This window comes from Mandrillus leucophaeus, unplaced genomic scaffold (genome assembly GCF_000951045.1).
Source record: "Mandrillus leucophaeus isolate KB7577 unplaced genomic scaffold, Mleu.le_1.0 Scaffold7, whole genome shotgun sequence".
Classification (NCBI taxonomy): domain Eukaryota; kingdom Metazoa; phylum Chordata; class Mammalia; order Primates; family Cercopithecidae; genus Mandrillus; species Mandrillus leucophaeus.
Genome location: NW_012107585.1, coordinates 7,942,751 through 7,967,321, shown reverse-complemented (window position 1 = coordinate 7,967,321; position 24,571 = coordinate 7,942,751). Strand labels below are relative to the sequence as shown.

Genomic DNA, 24,571 nt, shown 5'->3' with positions numbered 1-24,571 from the left:
TGTCACCCTAAGTTACTGACAGTACAACTGTGAAAAGTCGAACTGGGGAGCCTCAGTCTTGGAGAGAACAGAACCCGAAGAGGTAGAGTAGTTGCTAGCAGCCTTTGAGAGAAAAAAACAGGCTACATCATAGGGGTCCAGTTTCAATTCAGCAAAGGATGCTGAAATCTGAATAGCATCATAGATTGTATCAATGTCAATTTCCTGGTTGTAATATGTTACCCCTGGAGGAAACTGAGCAAAGTGTACAGGCGCTCGCTCTGTATTATTTCTTTTAATTAAATGTTAATGTACAATTATTTAAATAAATATTTTAATTTAAGAAAAAAATTTATACTGGAGTTAAACAGTAGAAATACTCATAGGGGTCCAGAGCAGTGACTCGTGGTGTCAAAAAGTCCTAGGTTGGAGTCCTCACTCCCTTACACTCTGTATGGTCTAAGGTCTCTATATGGCCTTGGAAAATTACTTAAACTTACTGAGCTTTTAAGAATTTTCTCTTCTGGCCAGGCGTGGTGGAAGAGGAAGTGCAATGTAATCCCAGCACTTTGGGAGGCCACGGCAGGCAGATCGCTTGAGCCCAGAGTTGGAAACCAGCCTAGGCAACATGGCGAAATCTCATCTCTACTAAAACACAAATTAGCCTGATGTGGTGGCACACACCTGTAGTCCCGGTTACTCCAGAGGCTGAGACAGGAAGATCACCTGTGCCCAGGAAATCGAGGCAGTGAGCTGTGATTCCACCACTGCCCCGTCTCCAAAAGAAAAAAAAAAAAATCCTCTTTTGCCAAAATAAGATTTGTGATACCTATATCGTAGGTTTTAATTCTGTATAATTGACAATTTCCATATAGCTCAATTTGATAAATCCATGACACAGATATACAAGGATGTGAATGTGGTCAGAAGTAATTAAATTTTTTTTTATTCGGCTGCATGCATTGGCTCATGCTTGTCATCCCACCACTGTGGAAGGACAAGGTGGGTGGATCACCTTAGGTCAGGAGTTCGAGACCAGCCTGGGCAACATAGTGAAACTTCATCTCTACTAAAAGTACAAAAATTGGCCAGGCATGGTGGTGCATGCCTGTAATCCCAGCTACTCAGGAGGCTGAGGCAGGAGAATCACTTGAACCCTGGAGGCGGAGGTTGCAGTGTGCTGAGATCACACCACTGTACTCTAGCCTGGGCAACACTCAAGACTCTGTCTCAAAAATGAAATAACAGCAAAACCCCAAACATTTTAAAATTCTTTTTTCTGCTTTATTGTTATTTTAATCTTGTAACACTAAGAGAAAATTTTTTAACCCAGAATTTGAAGCAAATATTCCTCCTGTTTATGATAGGCAATTTTTTATTGATATTGTTAAAATTCCTGATATTAACTATAATAAGAGAATGTTTCTCCCCTCTTACAGGCAATAGTTTGGGATGAATACCTAACTGGACCCTTTGGCCTGATTGCACAGTATTCACTATTGAAGGTAAATGAGCTATTTGGGTTTTGTTAGGGGATTAATAATTCTGTACTTTAGCAGTTATGATAGGATTTTATATTTCTTCCTGAATCATTGGTTTGCAAAGCTGTTTGGTCTTTATAAACACTAATACTAGTGCCCGATTAACATTTTGTATCCATTGGCCAGTGATTCTGTACTGATTCTAGCATTATATTATGTGACCATTACCTGGTGTCTTTGATAGTTCATCATGTAAGCATCATTTGAATGCTGATGCAGTAACAGTGGCTTTAGGGCCGGGCGCGGTGGCTCATGCCTGTAATCCCAGCACTTTGGGAGGTCGAGGCGGGTGGATTACGAGGTCAGGACTTCAGGACCAGCCTGGCTAATGTGGTGAAACTCTGTCTCTACTAAAAATACAAAAATTAGCTGGGCACGGAGGTGCGCGCCTGTAATCCCAGATACTTGGAAAGCTGAGGCAGGAGAATCACTTGAACCCAGGAGGCGGAGGTTGCAGTGAGCCAAGATCGCGCCGTTGCGCTCCAGCCTGGGTGACAGGGCGAGACTCCGTCTCAGAAAAAAAAAAAACGAAAAAACAGTGGCTTTATACTGAAACTTTGTCCTTTTTTTTTTTTTTGAGAGGGAGTCTGGCTCTGTCGCCCAGGCTGGAGTGCAGTGGCCGGATCTCAGCTCACTGCAAGCTCCGCCTCCCGGGTTTACGCCATTCTCCTGCCTCAGCCTCCCGAGTAGCTGGGACTAGAGGCGCCTGCCACCTCGCCCGGCTAGTTTTTTTTGTATTTTTTAGTAGAGATGGGGTTTCACCGTGTTAGCCAGGATGGTCTTGATCTCCTGACCTCGTGATCCGCCCGTCTCGGCCTCCCAAAGTGCTGGGATTACAGGCTTGAGCCACCGCGCCCGGCCGAAACTTTGTCCTTTATGTATTTGGCTTTGAGGGAATCTAAATTTCGATATTAAAATATTAACGTGCACTTGATTGGGGGTATTTATGATTTCTGAGTCTGAAAATGACAGGCAAATTTCAGTCTTTTTGTTAACCTTTTGTGTATGTGTTCGCCTAGGAACATGAAGTGGAAAAAATGTTCACACTTAAAGGGAATCGTTTGCCGGCAGCTGATGTCAAGAATATTATTTTTTTTGTCAGACCCAGGCTAGAGTTGATGGATATAATTGCTGAAAACGTGCTCAGGTATCTCAGAGCTTGTGTTTGATCTAAAAGAGTTTGGTCCTTATGATGCTTTTAATGTATGAGCTCCTTCTCATGGAAGACCCTCACTCTTGCCAGTGCAAGGTGGTCTTTTGAAAAACTGGGATAAGCATGGAAGAATATGAAAGAGAAGATGGGGGCTGAGGGAAGGTGGAAATGGTTAATGGGTACAAAAAAAAATAGAATGAATAAGACTTACTATTTGATAGCACAGCAGAGGGACTATAGTTAATAATAATTACATATTTTTAAACTTGAAGAGTGAGGCTGGGCATGGTGGATCACACTTGTAATCCCAGCATTTTGAGAGGCCAGAGCAGGTGGATCACTTGAGGTCAGGGGTTCGAGACCAGCCTGGCCAACATAGTGAAACCCCGTCTCTACTAAAAATACAAAAATTAGCCAGGTGTGGTGGCATGTGCCTGTAGTCCCAGCTACTCGGGAGACTGAGGCATGATAATCTTTTGAACCTGGGAGGCAGAGGTTGCAGTGAGCTGAGATCACGCCACTGCACTCCAGCCTGGGCGACAGAGGGAGACTCCGTCTCAAAAAAAGAAAAGAGTGTAATTGGATTGTTTGTAACTCAAAGAATAAGCGCTCGAGAGGATGTGCCTGCCTGTTCTCCATGATGTTCTTATTTCCCACTGCATGCCCATATCAAAACATCTCATGGACCCCATAAATACATGTGCCTGCTATGTACCCCTCAAAAATTGAAAATAGAGAAGATGGGAAACTTAGGAGGTCGTTCTCAGCAGTTTGAGAGGAGGATTATCCTATAACCCCATTCCTTCAGGATAGCCAAAAGCTTAAACCTGTGTCAGTAAAAAGGACCTAGTTTAAAAAAATAAACCTCCAGCAGTAATTTTTAAATATACTGCATGTACTTGAATTTCATAAGCAAAAAAAAGAAAAAAAGCTGATTAAAATTTAATATAGCATCCAGTCTATAGAGGAAGTGCTCCCAGCCCAGTCTCCACTCTGTGGTACAATTGATTGTTGCAGCCCCTAAAATCTTAAAAGCATGTGGGCTATTTTTGGAAGTCCTCTGTCAAGGAGAGTAAGGCCGGGAGTCAAGAGTGACCTTTCATTTTAATTTAAGACTCTTTGTGGCTGCATTGCTTCGGTTGAAGAACCATTTGTTTTTAGTGAGACACAGATACCCTATTTCAATAAACCTGAGAGCTTTAATGCCCCGTAAATGGTTTAAGAGAATGCTAGAAAGTTCTAGCCAGGACTCAGTGCTGCTTTCCTGTCGGGGAAGAAAGAGAGAGAGAGTGGGCACAGCTGTAACACTTTCTGTCTGAGAGTCAGTTTTTGGTTATTTTTTTGAGACACAGTCTCACTCTGTTGCCCAGGCTGGAGTGCAGTGGTGGGATCTCTGCTCACTGCAACCTCTGCCTCCAGGGTTCAAGCAATTCTCCTGCCTTAGCCTCCCAAGTAGCTGAGATTACAGGCACACCATACCCAGCTAATTTTTGTATATTTTATTTTATTTTTTATTTTGGGATGGAATCTCACTCTGTTGCCCAGGCTGGAGTGCAGTGGCGTGGTCTTGGCTTACTGCAACCTCTGCCTCCCGGGTTCAAGTGATTCTCTTTCCTCAGCTTCCCGAGTAGCTGGGATTACAGGTTCCTGCCACCATGCCCGGCTAATTTTTGGTATTTTTAGTAGAGATGGGGTTTCACCATGTTGACTAGGCTGGTCTCGAACTCCTGACCTTGTGATCCGCCCGCCTGGGCCTCCCAGAGTGCTGGGATTACAGGTGTGAGACACTGTGCCCGGCCATTTTTGTATATTTTATAGAAACGGGGTTTTGCCCTCTTGACCAGGCTGGTCTCGAACTCCTGACCTCAAGTGATCTGCCCACCTTGGCCTCCCAAAGTGTTGGGATTACAGTTGTGAGCCACTGCACCCAGCCTGAGAGTCAGTATTTATATTATTTATCTAGCCAGCATTTATTTAGTGCCTGCTGTGTGCCAGGCAGTGGGGATAAAAAAAGCAAAGTGGTCTATGACTTTTAGGAGCTCATAAGCTAACAAATGTTGCTTCCTTTGCAGTGAAGATAGACGAGGCCCAACGAGAGATTTTCATATTCTGTTTGTGCCACGCCGTAGCCTGTTGTGCGAACAGCGATTGAAGGATCTGGGAGTCTTGGGATCCTTTATTCACAGGGAGGAGTACAGCTTAGATCTCATTCCATTCGATGGGGATCTCTTATCCATGGAATCAGAGGGTGCGTTCAAAGTAAGTTTGGCATTTCCTTAACTTGAGGCATTAATTTTTGCCCAGTTTCTGAGTGTGAAAGTATCACAGTATTGATTACTGTGAAGCTGAGTCCTGTTTTATATGTTTACTGATGCTTCAGATTTTCTATTCAAAAAATTGTTCATTTTCTTTGCCCATTTTTTTCTCTTTGAGTAATTCTTCGTATATTCTAGATGTTGACCATTATGGGTTATAAAAGCTGCAAGTATCTTCCCAGTCTGTGACTTGTCTTTCAACTTTGTTTTTTGTTGTTGTTTTATTTTATGTTATTTTATTTTATTTTGAGATGGAGTCTCGCTCTGTCGCCCGGGCTGGAGCGCAGTGGTGTGGTCTCGGCTCACTGGAACCTCCGCCTCCTGGGTTCAAGGGATTCTCCTGCCTCAGCCACCTGAGTAGCTGAGGCGTGTGCCACTATGCCCAGATAATTTTTGTATTTTTAGTACAGATGGGGTTTCACCATGTTGGTTTGCCAGGATGGTCTTGATCTCTTGACCTCGTGATCCGCCCGCCTCGGCCTCCCTAAGTGCTGAGATTACAGGCGTGAGCCACTGTACCCGGCTTAACTTTCTGTATAATGTCTTTTATCATGTAGACACTTCCCATTAAAAGTAGTTAAATTTTAAAATAATAGCTTTATTTATTATAATTCACAATACTGGCTGAGCTAAGTGGCTCATGACTGTAATCCCAGCACTTTAGGAGGCTGAGGCGGGTGGATCACCTGAGATCAGGAGTTTGAGACCAGCCTGGGAAACATAGGGAAACCCCGTCTCTACTAGAAATACAAAAATTAGCCGGGTGTGGTGGTGGGTGCCTGTGGTCCCAGCTACTCAGGAGGCTGAGGCAGGAGAATCACTTGAACCTGGGAGGTGGAGGTTGCAGTGAGCTGAGATCACGCCACTGCATTCCAGCTTGGGTGACAGAGGGAGACTCTATCTCAAAAAAAAATAAAAACAGAACCAAAACTCACAATGCCATGAAATTCTCTCCTTTAAGGTGTGAAATTCCAGTGGTTTTTAGTGTATTCACAAAGTTGTGCAACTATCTCCACTATCTAAGTATGGCACATTTTAACTATCCCAAAAAGAATTCCCATGCCCAGTAGCAGTCCTTCCCTATCTTTCCTTCCCCCAGCCTCTGGCAGCCACTAATCTAGTTCAGTCTGTATGAATTCACCTATTCTGGAGTTTTCTTTTTTTTCTTTTTTTGAGGTAGAGTCTCACTCTTTTGCCCAGGTTGGAATGCAGTGACATGATCATACCTCACTGCAGCCTTGACCTCCTAGGCTTGAGTGATCTTCCAGCCTCAGCATTTTGAGTAGCTGGAACTACAGGCATGTGCCACCACACCTGGCTAACTTTTAAAAATTTCTTTTATTTCTATTTTTATTTTTTGGAGAGACAGCATCTTACTATGTTGTCCAGGCTGGTTTTGAACTTATTCTGGAGATTTCTTAGAAATGAAATCCTGTAATACATATGTGGTCCTTTGTGTCTGGCATCTTCACTTAGTATAATGTTTTCAGGGTTCATCCAGGTTGAAGCCTGTGTGAGGCCTTCATTCCTTCATATTGCTGAATAGTATTCCATTGTAATGATATTATCATTCATCAGTTGATGGACATCTGATGGGTTGTTGCCACTTTCTGGCTGTCACAATACTGCAAATATTGTGAAAAGTTTTTATGTGGATGTATGGTTTCATTTCTCTTAGATATACCTAGGAGTAGAGACTGGGCGTGGTGGCTCACGCCTGTGATCCTAGCACTTTGGGAGGCTGAGGTGGGCTGATCACCTGAGGTTGGGAGTTCGAGACCAGCCTGACCAACATGGAGAAACTCCATCTTTACTGAAAATACAAAATTAGCCGGGCATGGTGGCACATGCCTGTAATCCCAGCTACTTGGGAGGCCAAGACAGGAGAATTGCTTGAACCTGGGAGGTGGAGGTTGCAGTGAGCCGAGATTACACCATTGCACTACAGCCTGGGCAACAAGAGTGAAACTCTGTCTTAAATAAATAAATAAATACACACGCACACACACACACACCCCCCTAGGAATAGAATTGCTGAGTCACGTGGTAACTCTACATTTAACAATTGGAGGAGCTGCGAAACTTTTGCACTGAAGCTGTACCGTTTGTACTCCTAGCAGCAGTGTGTGAGGGTTCCAGTTGTATATCCCCATGGACGTACTTGTTATTCTGCCTTTTTTTTTTTTTTTTTTGAGACGGATTGTCACTTCGTCACCCAGCCTGGAGTGCAGTGGCGCGATCTCGATCTTGGCACACTGCAACCTCTGCCTCCTGGGCTCAAGCGATTCTCCCGCCTCAGCTTCCTGAGTAGCTGGGATTACAGATACATGATTTCCAAATATTTTCTTTTGTTCTGTGAGTTCTTTTCACTTTCTTGGTGAAATTGGTGTCGTTCAATGCACTAAAGTTTTACATTTTGATGAAGTCCCTTTTATCCTGTTTTCCTCTTGTTACTTGTGCTTTCAGTATCATCTCTGAGAAACCGTTGTCTATCCCAGGATCACAAAGATTCACTCTGAGGTTTCCTTCTAAGAGTTTTATAATTTTTTATTTTTTAAAGAGACGGGTCTTACTATGTTGCCCAGGCTGGTCTCAAACTCCTCTGAGCTCAGGCAATCCTCCCACCTCAGCCTCCCAAAGTGCTGGGATTACAGGCATGAGCCACCATGCCCAGCTTATGATTTTTTCACGTCTTACGTTTCGGTCTTCAACCCATTTTAAGTTAATTCTGTATATAATGCGAGGTGGGGGTCCAAATTTCATTTTTTGCACATGGATATGTGTTTGTTCCAGCACTATTTGTTGAAAAAACTGTATTTTCCTCATTGAATTGTCTTGGTACCCTTGTCAAAAATCAACTGTTCACAAACGTAAGGGTCTGTTTTTGGTCTTTCAGTTCTCTTCCACTGATCTGTATGTCCGTATGTCCATCCTTATGCCAGTACTACACTGTCTTGATTACAGTAGCTTTGCCATAAGCTTTGAAATCAGAAGTGTGAATTTTTCATCCTAAGGCAGGTAAATATATCACTTTTGTTCTTTTAGATTGTGCTTTTTGAGTCTTCATAAATCTTCTACTCTGCAGACAAAGAAGGAAATCTTTTGTTTGTTTTTTTTTTTGAGATGATGTCTCACACTGTCACCCAGACTGGAGTGCAATGGTGCGATCTTGGCTCACTGCATCCTTTGCCTCCTGGGTTCAAATAGTTCTCCTGCCTCAGTCTCCTAAGTAACTAGGATTACAAGGCACATGCTGCCATGCCCAGCTAATTTTGTTGTATATTAGTGGAGATGGGGTTTCACCGAGTTGTCCAAGCTGGTCTTGAACTCTTAAGCTTCCACCCACGCCAGCCCGTTTTTTTTTTTTTTTTTTTTTTTTTTTTTTGAGGCAGAGTCTCACTTTGTTGCCCAGGCTGGAGTGCAGTGGCACAATCTCGACTCACTGCAACCTCCACCTTCTGGGTTCAAGTGATTATCTTGCCTCAGCTTCCCAAGTAGCTGGGATTACAGGCATCTGCCACCACGCCTGCCTAATTTTTGTATTTTTAGTAGAGACAGGATTTCACCATGTTGCCCAGGCTGATCTCGATATCCTGGCCTCAGATGATCCACCTGCCTTGTCCTCAGAAAGTGCTGGAATTACAGGCGTGAGCCACTGTGCCCAGCCTGAAGCTACTTTTTACCCCAGTTCTCAGACTGCCGCTTATCCCAGAAGCAATCACTATTTCTCTTTTTATTTTTTGGGGGGGGGATATTATATGCAGCTACGGCTCGTAGTATATAATCCCTCTCCACTTTTGTACAAGTAGTAGCATATGACATATACACTTTGGTATGTTGCGTTATTCTCTTAATAATATATCTGAGTCATTTTCTACCACATATGGCAATGCTTGTGTTATTCTCATTTGAAGCTGCATAAGGTTCCATTGTTTGGATGTACCAGAATGTATTCAATCAGCCTTCTAGTGGAGGGCACTTTTTTCCTCCCTATGCTGTTGGAGGCCATGCTACCGATAATGAGTCTGTATGTAGGCCCCTCTGCACATGTGCCCTTTGCAGGCTGCCTTTGCCTTGGTCGTTTCTTTTGATATTGCTTCTGGTAGTTTTGGCTGTGTGTATGTTTTTAACATAATCACACTTATCCATGTTTCTTTGATTTATGAGTTTATGATGCTGCTGCTGCTGCTGCTGGTGGTGCTGCTCTGGAGACTAGAACTTTTTTTTTTTTAATTGTTTTTGAGACAGATTCTTACTCAGTCACCCAGGCTGGGGTGCAGTGGCATAATCTCAGCTCACCGCAACTTCCACCTCCCCAGTTCAAGCAATTCTCCTGTCTTAGCCATCGAGTAACTGGGATTACAGGCACATGCCACCATGCCCAGCTAATTTTTGTATTTGTAGTAGAGATGGGGTTTCACCATGTTGGCCAGGCTGGTCTCGAACTCCTGACCTCAAGAGATCTGCCCTCCTCGGCCTCCCAAACTGCTGGGATTGCAGGTGTGAGCCGCTGTGCCTGGCCTTTTTTTCTTCTTACCAATAAAATACTTAGAAGGTAGAGACTAGAACTTTAGAGAACCACTGGTATAGTACATTAAATTATTCGAATCATTTTTTTCCCCGTTGTGTTGTTACAGAGATCACCTCGTTAAAAGAGTTAATTTGTTGACAGTTTTCACAAAAAGGGGGGAAATGCAACTTATTTAAAAAAATAAAATAGGCCAGGCACAGTGGTTCATGCCTGTAATCCCAGCACTTTGGGAGACCAAGGTGGGAGGATCACTTAAGGCCAGGAGTTCGAGACCAGCCTGGGCAACAGAGTGAGGCCCTGTCTTTACAAAAAATTAGCCAAGCATGGTGATGTGCACCTGTCATTCCAGCTACTCAGGAGGCTGAGGCAGAAGGATCACCTGAGCCCAGGAGGTTGAGGCTGCAGGGAGCTGTGGTCACACCAATGCACTCCTGCCTGGGTGACAGAGTGAGACATGGCCACAGAAAAAAGTGAAAAATAAAAAAGTTAATCTGGGACAGTAGAAGTCAGTGGCACTACCAACTAGTGCTATAACCAGGGGACTTTCTTGGCCTTTTTTTTTTTTTTTTTTTTTTGAAACAGAGTCTCACTCACTCTTGTTGCCCAGGCTGGAGTGCAGTGGCGCAATCTCGGCTCACTGCAACCTCCGCCTCCCAGGTTCAAGCGATTCTCCTGCCTCAACTTCCCGAGTAGTTGGAATTAGGTGCCCACCACCACACCTGGCTAATTTTTTGTATTTTTAGGAGAGACAGAGTGTCACCATGTTGGCCAGGCTGGTCTCGAACTCCTGACCTTATGATCCTCTCGCCTCAGCCTTCCAAAGTGCTGGGATTACAGGCTGGGCCACGGCGCCCAACCCTCTTGGCTCTTTTGTACCCTGTTCCCTAGTGGTTTGCTTACACTAAATCCCATCTGATGGTAATACAGATTTCCCTCTAACATTTTATAGGAAAATTTCAGTGTACCAAAAAATTGAATTGTACAGTGAACACCCATCTATCCACCACTTATCTTCTGCATTAACAGTTTTCTGTATGTGCTTTATCACATACCTGTGATGGTATACCCATTTTTTATTAATCCATATTTGTGTATTTAATGGGAATTGGTAGCAGCCGAAGCAAACTCTCTTGGAGTGACAAAATCTGTGCAGAGGAGAAATAACCTGTTTATGTTACTTATGATTTGTAAGGAAGGGCAGAACTATTTTCTTTGTTTTTTTTCTTGAAACTGAGTTTCACTCTGTTTCTGCCGCCTAGGCTGGAGTGCGTTGGTGCCATCTCTCACTGCAGCCTCCACCTCCTGGGTTCAAGTGATTCTCCTGCCTCAACCTCCTGAGTAGCTGGGACTATAGACGCCCGCCACCATGTCAGCTAATTTTTTGTGTTTTTAATAGAGACAGGGTTACACCATGTGTCCCAGGCTGGTCTCGAACTCCTGACCTCAGGTAATCCACCACCTCAGCCTCCCAAAGTGCTGGGATTAGAGGCCTGAGCCACTGTGCCTGGCCAGAACTATTTTCTACTGAGAATTTCAAGTCTTTGGCTTTGTACATTCACCTAAGATGCTGTTTAGAAAGAAAGGATTTTGAAGCCAGGTGCGGTGGCTCACGCCTGTAATCCCAGCACTTTGGGAGGCCGAGACGGGCAGATCACGAGGTCAGGATATCGAGACCATCCTAGCTAACACGGTGAAACCCCGTCTCTACTAGAAATACAAAAAATTAGCCGGGTGCGGTGGCGGGTGCCTCTAGTCCCAGCTTCTCGGGAGGCTGAGGCAGGAGAATGGCGTGAACCCGGGAGGCAGCGGAGCTTTCAGTGAGCTGAGATCGCGCCACTGCACTCCAGCCTGGGTGACAGAGCGAGACTCCGTCTCAAAAAAAACAAAAAAAAAAAAGAAAGAAAGAAAGAAAGGATTTTGGCCGGACATGGTGGCTCATACCTGTAATTCCAGTACTTTGGGAGGCTGAGGTGGGCAGATCACCTGAGGTCAGGAGTTTGAGACCAGCCTGGGCAACATAGCAAAACCCCATTTCTACTAAAAATAAAAAAATGAATAAATAAAAATTAGCTGGGTGTGGTGGTGCATGCCTGTAATCCTAGCTACTTGGCAGACTGAGGCAGGAGAATCACTTGAGCCAGGAGGCAGAGGTTGCAGTGAGCCGAGATCGCACCACTGTACGCCAGCCTGGGCAATAGAGCGAGACCCTATCTCAACAACAACAATGAAAAAAAAAGGCGGGGGGTTTGGGGGAGTTGGAAGAAGTGGCAGAAAAAAAAAAAGAAAGGACTTATCTGGATGGTAAAGCTAAGAGCTTTACCTAAGAGCCTAATTTTAAAGTCAACCCCAAGTTTTGACGGAGATGACATAATCGTATTTCTGTGATTTTCAATACTGAGCACAACTTGGTGGTTTCCTGGCTTCAGGAGGCACATCTAGATCTCTGTGTTTTGAGTTACGATTGTGATCATCTATGTCATTGCTCTGTGTAAAATGTGAGAATTAGAGTTCTGCCCAGTTGAATGCTCAATAGCATTGCTTAAGGTACTGTGGTCTTTATTCGCATATATAAAAATCAGCATATATAAAATCTGCCTCTTTTATGCAAGCTGCAAGGTATTCTGTTGTGTGGGTGTGTGAGACTTTGGGGTAAAAAAAAAAAATGTGCATTTAAATGTTAAGGTTACTGAGCTGGGTGTGGTGGCACTTTGGAAGGCCGAGGCAGACAGATCATCTGAGGTTAGGAGTTTGAGACCAGCCTGGGCAACATAGTAAAACCCCATCTCTACTAAAAATATAAAAAATTAGCCAGGCATGGTGGTGAGCGCCTATGATCCCAGCTACTCAGGAGGCTGAGGCAGGAGAATCGCTTGAACTCAGGAGGTGGAGGTTGTAGTGAGCTGAGGTTGCCCCACTGCACTCCAGCCTGGGCGATAGAGCAAGACTCTGTCTCAAAAAAAAAAAAAAACCACAAGATTAAAATCTGTTGCTAATTTTTACATCTTTTAAAAAATATTGTAAAAGAGATGTCTTTGTAGTAGTACAACTTTAAAAAATTAAGTAAAATATGAATGCTATTTGGAGGGGAGTTCCTTAATATCTTTTTTTTTGAGACAGAATCTTGCTTTATGCCCAAGCTGGAGTGCAGTGGCATAATCTTGGCTCACTGCAACCTCCACCTCCCGGATTCAAGTGATTCTCCTGTCTCAGCCTCCTGAGTAGCTGGGATTACAGGCACACGCCACCACGCCCAGCTAATTTTTGTATTTTTAGTAGAGACAGGGTTTCACCATGTTGGTCAGGCTGGTCTCGAACTCCCAACCTCATGATCCACCCCCCTCAGCCTCCCAAAGTGCAGGGATTAGAGGCATGAGCCACTGTGCCTGGCCCTTAATGTCTTTTGCCCTTGGATGTTCATCTGATCTGGAGCTTTAAGTAGTTTTGCCAAAAAGTGTGTCTGTTGACATTCTCAATGATGGTCTGCCATATTCTGGGAAATGTTAAAATACACCACACTTGAAAGAGTAGTCTGGCAACACTTTCAATAATAACCAAATGCTCCCCACCATGTCTGCCATCCTTCCTCTCTGGGGCAGAGGGTCTGACAAGTGACAACCACGTTCTCTCTTCCTCAGGACCTGGACCCTCAGGGCCCCCTCATTTCTGGCTGTGGACAGCAGGGACATGTTGGGTTGGTAGGGGTGGAGGGAATTGATAAAATGTACCGTATTGACTTATGAGTGGATAATGGTTGTAAAAAACCCAAATCATTCCATATAAAAGCTAACTGTTAGGCCGGGCGCGGTGGCTCACGCCTGTAATCCCAGCACTTTAGGAGGCCGAGACGGGCAGATCATGAGGTCAGGAGATCGAGACCATCCTGGCTAACATGGTGAAACCCCATCTCTACTAAAAATACAAAAATTAGCTGGGCGCGGTGGAGGGCGCCTGTAGTCCCAGCTACATGGGAGGCTGAGGCAGGAGAATGGCGTGAACCTGGGAGGCGGAGCTTGCAGTGAGCCAAGATTGCGCCACTGCACTCCAGCCTGGGTGACAGAGCGAGACTCCATCTCAAAAACAAAAGAAAAAAAAAAAGCTAACTGCTATTGAGCATTTGCTATATGTTTCAGGTACTGCGATCAAATGCTTTACATGTATTTTTCTCATGTAATCCTTGCCCTATGTGGACTATACTCCCTTCTACATATGAATAAATTGAGGCACAGAGAGATTCTCTAACTGGCCCAGGGCACAGCTAGTAAGTGACACAGCTGGGTTCAGAACAAGGCAACCTGAGTCTAGAATCTGTGCTTTGATCCACCTGTATCAAAAGTGACCGCTTCCCTCCTCTCACTTCGCAGGTGGGTTTTTTCTCTCTCTCCGTCTTTTTTTCTTTTTTTTTTTTAAAGGGGTAGGGTCTTGCTCTGTTGCCCAGAGGGGAGTGTGGCAGTGCGATCATAGCTCACTACAGCCTCAAACCCCTGGGCTCTGGTGATCCTCCTGCCTTATCCTCCTGAGTAGCTCAGATACAGATGCGTACCACTATCCTTGGCTAATTTAATTTTGTGTAGATACAGGGTCTCACTATGTTGCCCAGGCTGGTCTCAAACTCCAGAGCTCAAGCGATCCTCCTGTCTTGGCCTCCTAAAGTGCTGGGGTTACAGCCATGCACCTAGCCTTCCCAGGTGGTTTTGTGTGTATTTGGAGGTCCTTTTTTCAGTGCAAATATATATATTTTTTATAAAATGAGATCATACTCAAGAGATTGTGGCCTTCAGTTGTCAGTTGTCATGAAAATCTGCCTCACCCTTTGTAAAAACAATAAAGTATTCTGTCCTGTGGTCTTTTGTATTTCTGGGTAATTAGCATGTGGCTCTCCCAGCATGTCCTGCCAGAGTTTACTGTCACCAGTGAATGGGAACCCATCGTTCAGTGTAAGTCTGTATTCTTCCGTCTTTTATTTAAGAGCTTATTCAGAAGAGCTGGCATGCTGGGTGAACAGTTTCTCCCAGAAGCCCCGGCTCTGCCCAGGAGAGGCGCTTCCAGGGCTGCATCCACCCTGGGGCTGCCAGCCTCAGGGCCTGGTCTGACAGGCAGCAGTTTTGGAAAATGAACTTGAGTTCCCAATTTTCCTGGCACAGTGTGAAATAACTGGAAATGATTTTATTGTCTGTTGGTGCACCCCAGCCCCAGGAACAGAGATGGACCCCTGGGAGGCCCCCATGGCCTGGCAGTAATTGACCTTTCCCCTCACAGGAGTGCTACCTGGAGGGTGACCAGACGAGCCTGTACCATGCAGCCAAGGGGCTGATGACCCTGCAAGCTCTGTACGGAACGATCCCCCAGATCTTTGGGAAAGGAGAATGCGCTCGGGTAAGAACCAGCTGCTTTCTGGTGGTAAAGAAGGGGCCCTTCACACCCCAGAAGGGAGGAGGAACGGGAAGCTCCTTACAAACAAATTCTGTTGATCTTAATTATTTACGAATACTGTACTCATGAATTTGCCTACTGATTAAAATGCACTTATAACCCTCCAAGTCAGTGCTCATGGTGCTTTTGTGGGCGTGCACAGTGGTGACAGTTTGAGTAACCACTGTGCATGTTCCCAGCTGAGGCAGGTGACACTCCACCTTCCCATTTCAGCTCTCGGACTGCAAACAAGTGTCCTTTTCACAGTCTCACTGTCATGTTTTCCACACATCTGTACTTTTTTTGGTGATTTCACTGTTTAAAATGGCCCCCAAACGTAGGGCTGAGGTGCAGTCTGGTGTCCTGTGCACAAGAAGGCTGTGGTGTGCCTGGCAGAGACATTATGTGTGTCAGAGACGCTTCATTCAGGCATGAGTCACAGAGCTGCTGGCTGTCAGTTCAGTGTGAATGATCAATAATTATGTTAAGCCAGGCATCTTTAAGCAGAAACACATATAAAACTGGGTTATGTATTGATCAAATGACAAAAACATTGAGACCAGAGGCTCCTAGGAACCTAAGTCTGCATTTCTCCCAGGACCAATGGTTGCATCTTTGCTAATTTAGTGTTTGCGGTGACTTCATAGAACGTAACTACTGCCAATCACAAGAATAGACTGATCTGATTTTATGCCTCATTGGCAAATGGCAGCTTCCTTGGCGCAAGTGTTGGGATGGGTGCCAACAGCAAGGTGCTTTTCTAGAGCTGCTTATTTCTTAGCAATGCACTCTTCCAGTTTTTCTCCTTTTTCACTTTTTTGATTGCCTTGCTGGTTTTAGACAGATTTTCACATCTGCTCATTCCCAGGAGGGCCCCACCTCATCCAATGTTTTGTTTCCAGCAAGTGGCCAATATGATGATCAGGATGAAGAGAGAGTTTACAGGAAGCCAGAATTCAATATTTCCCGTTTTTGATAATCTCTTGTTGCTTGATCGGAATGTGGATTTATTAACACCTCTTGCCACTCAGCTGACATATGAAGGACTCATTGATGAAATTTATGGCATTCAGAACAGTAAGTACGTGACATCTGTTTTCACTAATAGGTAATATGAGAAGAATATCCTTTGTGGAGACTACTGTTTGTATATTGCACACTTAAGCATAATTTGAAGTCAGAGATCTAATTTTAATGATTCAAAGTGTACATGAATATAGACCTTTTTGTTAGCAATTTAGCAACACATAAAACTTTTCTAACCCTTGGCCCAAGAAAGCCCAAAGCCTAAGAACGTGCATTGAGGAATCATTCCAAAAAAGGGGATCAGTGAGGTTTGCATAAAAATTTCAATTTCCATTTTCTTACCAGAATTTTCCAAACAATTTCAGTGGATGAGTACATTATAAAATATTATGGAACCACCTGGGCATGGTGGCTCACACTTGTAATCCCAGCACTTTGGGAAGCCAAGGTAGGTAGATCACTTGAGGTCAGGAGTTCGAGACCAGCCTGGCAAACATGATGAGACCCCTGTCTCTACTAAAAATACAAAAAATTAGCCGAGTGTGGTGGCGCGTTCTTGTAGCCCCAGCTACTTGGGAGGCTGAGGTGCGAGAATTGCTCGAACCCAGGAGGAGGAGGTTGCCATGAGCTGAGATAGTGCCGCTGTACTCCAGCCTGCTGACAGAGTGAGACTCCGTCTCAACAAAAAAGAAAATACTATGGAACCATCAAAATAATAAATGTGGAACATGAAAAACTGCATAGCCATGTCTATTTCAGTTAGAAATTGTTATATATGTGTCTGCGTATATATGTGTGTTCCAAACTATATTTATATCTACAAAAAATAACTAAGAATACCATAAAAACCAGAAATAACTGGAGACAGAATACTCAGACCATGCCTCCAAAGGCTCAGTTGTTAGAAAGCTGCTTCCTTTACATAGACATCCGAGAACCCTTGAAACAATGAAAATACTGACCTCTGACTTTCAGACACTAGGATTCAGTGACATCTGAGCAAACTGCAGTTGTCGGTGACATGAGTTGGCCGTAAGTTTAGTGCCCAGGCCTGTCATTGTCCCCTGTGAGCAGAGGCCGGGGGTCTCCCACAGAGGGCACTGGCATTTGCAATGCACACATCCTTGCGGCCAGCAGTAGTTGAGGAAGGCGGTGGAAGCAGTGGCGTTTGTGCTGGGTTTGGAAAGACATGGAGAGTTTAGATGAAGATCCTGGGGCAGGGGCAGGCGGTATCATACACAAGTCATGACGAGCCAAACAGCGTGGTTGAGTGGAGCGCATGGCTGGAGAAATATTTTAGAAAATCGGCTAATACAGGGCCGGGCGCGGTGGCTCACGCCTCTAATCCCAGCACTTTGGGAGGCTGAGGCGGGTGGATCACAAAGTCAGGAGATCAAGACCCTCCTGGCTAACACGGTGAAACCCCATCTGTACTAAAAATACAAAAACTTAGCCGGAGATGGTGGCAGGTGCCTGTAATCCCAGCTACTCAGGAGTCTGAGGCAGGAGAATGGCGTGAACCTGGGAGGCGGAGGTTGCAGTGAGCCAAGATCGCGCCACTGTACCCCAGCTTGGGCGACAGAGTGAGACTCCGTCTCAAAAAAAAAAAAAAGAAAAACAACTGGTACAGAAGGTCAAGGCCACTCGATGGAAAATGTGGATGGCTGGCTAGAGCTTGGCCTTGGTGAGTGAGTAGGTCAGAGATCACAAGCATGTTTGGTTTGACTGGTTTTGGCCCACATGGTATTTATTTCTGTCAGTTTTTAAATGTGATACATTTTAAGTAATAATCCTGAATTATGCCATGACTTGAAAAATACTGGAAGCGGCCGGGCGCGGTGGCTCAAGCCTGTAATCCCAGCACTTTGGGAGGCCGAGGCGGGTGGATCACGAGGTCAGGAGATCGAGACTATCCTGGCTAACATGGTGAAACCCCGTCTCTACTAAAAATACAAAAAACTAGCCGGGCGTGGTGGCGGGCGCCTGTAGTCTCAGCTACTTGGGAGGCTGAGGCGGGAGAATGGCGTGAACCTGGGAGGCGGAGCTTGCAGTGAGCGGAGATCACGCCACTGCACTCCAGCCTGGGAGCACAGCGAGACTCCGTCTCAAAAAAAAAAAAAAAAAAAAAAAAAAAAAAAAAGAAAAATACTGGAAGCACTGGCAAGAGGCCACGCTCCCACTGGTGGCCAAGACCTAGTGCCTCTAGAACTCCCTGCCTCACCACAGACCCCCACACCTGTCTCAGCCTGGCCTTCTTCCCTCATCTGCGTAGTCCCCAGCTTCTATTGCCATCCTGAATGAGGCCACACGGAGCCAAGGGAAGGCCGGAGGAGAGGGATGTGGAAGAAAGATGAGGCCGGGTGCAGTGGCTCATGCTGGTAACCCCAGCACTTTGGGAGGCCAAGGCAGGCAGATCACTTGAGATCGGGAGTTTGAGACCAGCCTGACCAATATGGTGAAACCCCATTGCTACTAAAAATACACACACACACACAGAGCTGGATTTGGTGGCGCATGCCTATAGTACCAGCTACTCAGGAGGCTGAGGCATGAGAATCACTTGAACTTAGGAGGCGGAGCTTGCAGTGAGCCAAGATCGCACCACTGCACTCCAGCCTGGGCAACAGAGTGAGACGCTGTCTCAAAAAAATAATAATAAAAGAGGTGAAAAATTTTAAAAATATTTAGAAAGAAAGGAAGGGAGGAAAGGTCTGAAATTCAGAGGGAAACGGACCCGTGGTTGCCAGGACTGCGGGAAGGGGATGGGGAGCCACCACTTCCTGGCTACAGGGTTTCCCTTTAGGATGAAAAAGTGTGGAACTAGATACTGGCTGTGGTCCTACCATGTTGTATATGTACTAAATGCTACTGGATATTCACTGTAAGACAAAGTAGTAATTTTTATATTATGTGCCGTTTACCACAAGAATGGATGAATGAATGACGTGGGTGAGGGAATGGAGAGAGAGACATGAAGAGGCGTTTCCACATGCCTCCTCAAGGTCTTTAGTGGTAAGATTGTAAAGTCTTTTTATTACTGTTATTTGTCCAAAAAATGGCACCTTTAATACTTTTTAAAACCTTATTTATTGACAGAGGAATTTATTTCAGGAGAGCCCTATGCTGGGTCATGGGTGGAAATCAAAGAAACAGGGTTGTCCCAGAGCTTGTACCACCCAGGAAGGCATGAGAGAAGAGTTCTGAAGTTCAGGATGGGGAGTGACAGGGGGAGAGGGGGATAGCTGTATAGGAGAGGTGAGAGGTGGGAAGGGATTTTCCAGGAAGAGAAAAAATATGTATAAATTCCCATCCTCCTTTTAGCAAGTTTTTTTGTAATGTAAGTCAAACATTGATTAAGAAAAAAATTGGAAAAATAGAAGAAAACATAGATCCCTTATTATCCTCCAGCCCTACCCTGTGGCCCCAAACCTTGGGACAACCACTGCTAATATTGTGGTATCATTTCCTAGTCTTTTTTTCCCCTTGTGTAGTTTACTTTAGTTAACAAAAAATGGAATCAGGTTGCACAAATAGTTTCAAACCTGAGTTTTGATTTGGGATGCTAATGAGCATTTTCCCAGTGTATGTATACTGTAATCGTTATGTTAAAGTCCACAGTATAGGCCAGGCATAGTGGCTCATGCCTGTAATTCCAGCACTTTGGTAGGCCAAGGCGGGCCAATCACCTGAGGTCAGGAGTTCGAGACCAGCCTGACCAACATGGTGAAACCCTGTCTCTACTAAAAAAAAAAAAAAAATTAGCCGGGTGTGGTGGCGGGCGGCTCTAATCCCAGCTACTTGGGAGGCTGCGGCAGGAGAATTGCTTGAACCTGGGAGGTGGAGGTTGGCAGTAAGCCGAAATCGCGCCATTGCACTCCAGCCTGGGCAACGAGTGAAACTCTATCTCAGAAAAAAAAGGAAAATTCATAGTATATTTAAACCCTAGTTTACAGAGTCATTCCTCTAATGCTGGGCATTTTAGGTTTTGTGTGTGTGATTATAAAAACATCTGTATACATAACTGGGGTTTTTGTTGTTTTTGTTTTTTGTTTGTTTGTTTTTAATAGAGACGGGTTTCACCATGTTGCCCAGGCTGTTCTCGAACTCCTGAACTCAAGCAATTCACCCTCCTCAGACTCCTAAATTCCTGGGATTACAGGCCTGAGCCACCATGCGCAGCCAGTGTTGTTGTTTTTGAGACGGGGTTTCACTCTGTCACCCAGACTAGAGAACAGTGGCGTGATCATACCTCACTACTCCCTTGACCTTCTGGGCTCAAGCAGTCCTTCCACCTCGGCCTCCCAAGTAGCTGAGACTATAGGCATGCACCACCACGCCCAGCTAACTTTTCACGATTTTGCAGAGATAGGGTCTCTCTATGTTGCCCCCCCGTTGGTCTTGAACTAGGCTCAAAAGATCCTCCCAGGCCAGGTGTGGTGGCTCATGCCTGTAATCCCAACACTTTAGGAGGCTGAAGCAGGCAGACCACTTGAGGTCAGGAGTTTGAGACCAGCCTGGCCAACATGGCGAAACCCTGTCTGTACTAAAAATACAAAAATCAGGCGGGCATGGTGGTGTGCACCTGTAATCCCAGCTACTTGGGAGGCTGAGGCAGGAGAATCACTTGAACCTAGGAGGTAAAAAGGTTGCAATGAGCCGAGATCGTCCCACTACACTTCAGTCTGGGTGACAGAGTGAGATTCTGTCTCAATTTTAAAAAAAAGAAGTGGCTCACGCCTGTAATCCCAGCACTTTGGGAGGCTGAGGTGGGCGAATCACCTGAGGTCAGGAGTTCGAGACCAGCCTGGCCAAAATGGCGAAACCCGTCTCTACTAAAAATTCAAAAATTAGTCAGATGTGGTGGCGGGCACTTGTAATCCTAGCTACTCGGGAGGATGAGGCAGGAGAATCGCTTGAACCTGAGAGGTGGAAGTTGTAGTGAGCTGAGATCATGCCACTGCACTCCAGCCTGGGCAAGAGAGCAAGACTCCCTCTTAAATAAATAAATAAAATAAGAGAGAGAGAGAGATCCTCCCACCTAAGCCTCTCAAAGTGCTGGGATTACAGGCGTGAGCCACCATGCCCAGCCTACATAAGATTTTTTTCATGTATCAGATTATTTTCTTTCCCTGGATTCCCTGATGCAGGATTTTTGGGGTGAAAGGCACTTGGTACTTGTTGCCAAATTGCTTTACTACAGAGTTACACCAGCTCTGTGCCATCAGTAGTTCATGAGCACATGTGGGGTGTTCCAGGGAAATAGAGACTCACTTGGCTTGGCAGGAGCAGAGTAGGGAGAAGGAAATTAAGACTCCCATGCTAAGGAATTTGGAAGCTTATTCTAGATCAGGGTGTACAACTTTTTCTATAAAGACCCAGATAGTAAGTATTTTAGGCTTTCGCTTGTTACACAGCGCAAGTCATACAGAGGAACCTCCTTGTCTCTGTCATTGTAATGTGAAAGAAGCCATAGACAATACAAAAAGAATAGCTGTGGCCGTGTGCCAATAAAACTTTATTTACAAAAACAGAAAGTGGGCTGGGCGTGGTGGCTCATGCCTATAATCCAGCACTGTGGGAGGCCAAGGCAAGTGGCTCACCTGAAGTCAGGAGTTCGAGACCAGCCTGGCCAACATGGTGAAATCCTGTCTGTACTAAAAATACAAAAAAATTAGCAGGGCGTAGTGGCAGGTGCCTATAATCCCAGCTACTCAGGAGACTGAGGCAGGAGAATCACTTGAACCTAGGAGGCGGAGGTTGCAGTGAGCCGAGATCATGCCATTGCACTCAAGCCTGGGTGACAAGAGTGAAATTCCGTCTCAAAAAAAAAAAAAGAGTGAGCAGAGTTTGGCCCTCAGATCATAGTTTCTAATTCTTGTTCTAGAATGGCTTTTAAACTATTTTGGATTCCAACCCACAGTAAGAAATATATTTTATATCATGACCCAGTACATACATGTATGTATATGTGTGCATGTGAAACTGAAACAAAAGTTTTATTTAAAAAAAAAAACAAAGTCACCACTAGTTTCTCTAACGTCATGTGATAAGCTTTTGTACTTTCTGCTCTTCGCTGTTTTTAGTACTGCTGTTTTGTTTTGTTTTGTCTTGGTTTTGTTTTTAAGATGCTACTTGCAACCCACCAGCTTGATTTCATGATCCACTAATGGAACATGATCTAGTTTGAAAAAACACTAAAAGTCAATGGGGAGATCCTTGAAAGTTTTCTGAGTAGAAAAGTGACCTAATCTCTGAATAAATTTAGGAGGTAGACAGTGCTGCATGTGGTTTATATAGGTGCCCCAAAGTTAATTAGAACTGTGGTATCAATATTAGAGTCACTACTTCCTGTACTTTGATCATGGAAAATCAAAAGCTCAGAGCTATGTGTCATTTGCCATCTTCCATTTTCTCCTGAGGGAAATTGTTTTGTGCTTGGCCGCTTGATTGGTTCTTCCAGTCATTGCACACAGGTGCTTATTCCCTTCCATTGCTGCTCAGGTTATGTGAAATTACCTCCAGAGAAATTTGCACCTAAGAAACAGGGCGATGGTGGTAAGGACCTCCCCACGGAAGCAAAGAAGCTGCAGCTGAATTCTGCAGAGGAGCTCTATGCTGAGATCCGAGACAAGAACTTCAATGCGGTGGGCTCTGTGCTCAGCAAGAAAGCAAAGATCATCTCGGCGGCATTCGAGGTGAGGCAAGTTTTGGGTGTCATTCTGCAACTCTAGGTCTCAGGTAGATGCCCATCCCTGAGGGGAATAAGAGCTCCAAAAATATGTAGCCATTAAACCAGGCTTCAATGCAACTTTTCTCATCTTCAGTAACTGCAAATTCAGTATTGGAAGATCCAAGGTTTTCTTTCATTTTAAACTTTCTCAGACCCGCGTTGTGTAAAGTTCTTTTTGTGTGGGGGGTAGGTGGAGGCACAAGTGTATGCAGTTTACAGACTTCCATCATAAACATTTGCTTTATTGTCCTTTAAATTATTTCCTACCTCACTTAAGAGGAAGCCATCTGTACTATAAATAAAAGATCCTCTATGATAGAACCTGTGCTTCATGCTGAAAACTCCAGTTTAGCCAGTGTGAATGTGGCAGGGAAACTCAGCACGTGTGGCAGGTGATAATGAGACTGAAATCCCCAGCAACCCAGAGCTTTGAAATTGGTGGCTTTATTATCGCCTTCCTACCTCCTCTTGCCTGTTCACTAGTTTATTCTTGCTCAGGCTCCTTTTTGAAACTTGGGAATTCAACGAGATCATAAAGTTTGAATATTTCGACTTTGGAAACATAAATTGGAAGTTTTTGAGAATGAATTTTTCGCTGAGTATGTAGTTCCAGATTTTTTTTTTTTTTTTGAGACACAGTCTCACTTTGTCTTCCAGGATGGATGTCGTGGTACAATCACGGCTTACTGGAGCTGCTACGTCCCAGACTCAAGCAATCCTCCCACCTCAGCCTCCCGAGTAGCTGGGACCACAGTCACATGCCATCATGCCCAGCCAAGTTTTTTGTTGTTGTTTTTTTGTTTTGTTTTGTTTTCTGTAGAGACGGGGACTTCCTGTGTTACCCAGGCTGGCTTGGAACTCAGCCATGTAATTCCAGATTTTATCTTTCTCAGGAATTATATTCAGTAATTGATTTTCATATTTCTGAAGTTACTTTTGGTTTATTAAATTTTGCCAAAAAATATCATCATCACCAAGCTAGGTTTGCTTTGTTCATAGACTATACTCAAGACTAAGGTTCAGGCCAGGCACAGTGGCTCTCGCCTGTCATCCCAGCACTATCAGAGGCTGAGGCAGGAGGATCGCTTGAGCCCAGAAGTTCTAGACCAGCCTGGGCAACACAGCAAGACACTGTCTCTACAAAACTTTTTTTTTTTTTTTTTAACTAGCTGGGCAGTGGCGTGTGCCTGTAATCCCAGCTCCTCAGGAGGCTGAGGTGGGAGCCTAGGAGACAGAGGCTGCCGTGAGCTGTGATGACACCAGTGCACTCCATCCTGGGCAACAGAGAGACCCTGTCTCGACATCAAATAAAAGACTGAGGGTCAACAGAAAAAATGGATTTTTTTCTATTACATAGGACACCTTTCCTCTTTATGATACCCTCTGAGCATAATTTTTTGTCTTAGTTTTTTACTCGGAAATTTGTATGATTTATATAATACTATCTTTCACCAGTACTCAGATGTCCACAAAATACTGACACAATGTGTGAGCTGGTACATTGCATTTGCTTTTCTAAAGAAGTGCTAATTCAGGAGACAGGCACCATGAACTCTGTATTTCAGTGATATATATACTTTTTCTTTTCTGTTTTTCTATATACTGTTGGAGCTGTGTTTGCCCTGATTTATTTGTATTCCATTCTTCCTTTCTCATTAATATAAATGAAACATCCTCTGAACAATACAAAAAACAGAGCACTTAAAATATCGGCCGGGCGGCAAGGCGTGGTGGCTCAAGCCTGTAATCCCAGCACTTTGGGAGGTCGAGATCGGCTGATCACGAGGTCAGGAAATCGAGACCATCCTGGCTAACATGGTGAAACCCTGTCTCTACTAAAAATACAAAAAACTAGCCGGGCGAGGTGGCGGGTGCCTGTAGTCCCAG

General features: G+C 44.7%; 1 protein-coding gene across 1 annotated transcript in view; it reads left to right on the top strand.

The window, feature by feature from the left end:
* The window catches only part of VPS33A (vacuolar protein sorting 33 homolog A (S. cerevisiae)), a 34,876-nt gene that overhangs the window by 798 nt on the left and 9,507 nt on the right, over nucleotides 1–24,571 (top strand). Inside the window, exons 2-7 of the mRNA XM_011964501.1 lie at nucleotides 1,419–1,484; nucleotides 2,540–2,667; nucleotides 4,746–4,932; nucleotides 14,776–14,892; nucleotides 15,831–16,005; nucleotides 22,456–22,649. Coding sequence (XP_011819891.1) covers nucleotides 1,419–1,484; nucleotides 2,540–2,667; nucleotides 4,746–4,932; nucleotides 14,776–14,892; nucleotides 15,831–16,005; nucleotides 22,456–22,649 — 867 coding nt within the window. The remainder of the gene's footprint in view (nucleotides 1–1,418; nucleotides 1,485–2,539; nucleotides 2,668–4,745; nucleotides 4,933–14,775; nucleotides 14,893–15,830; nucleotides 16,006–22,455; nucleotides 22,650–24,571) is intronic.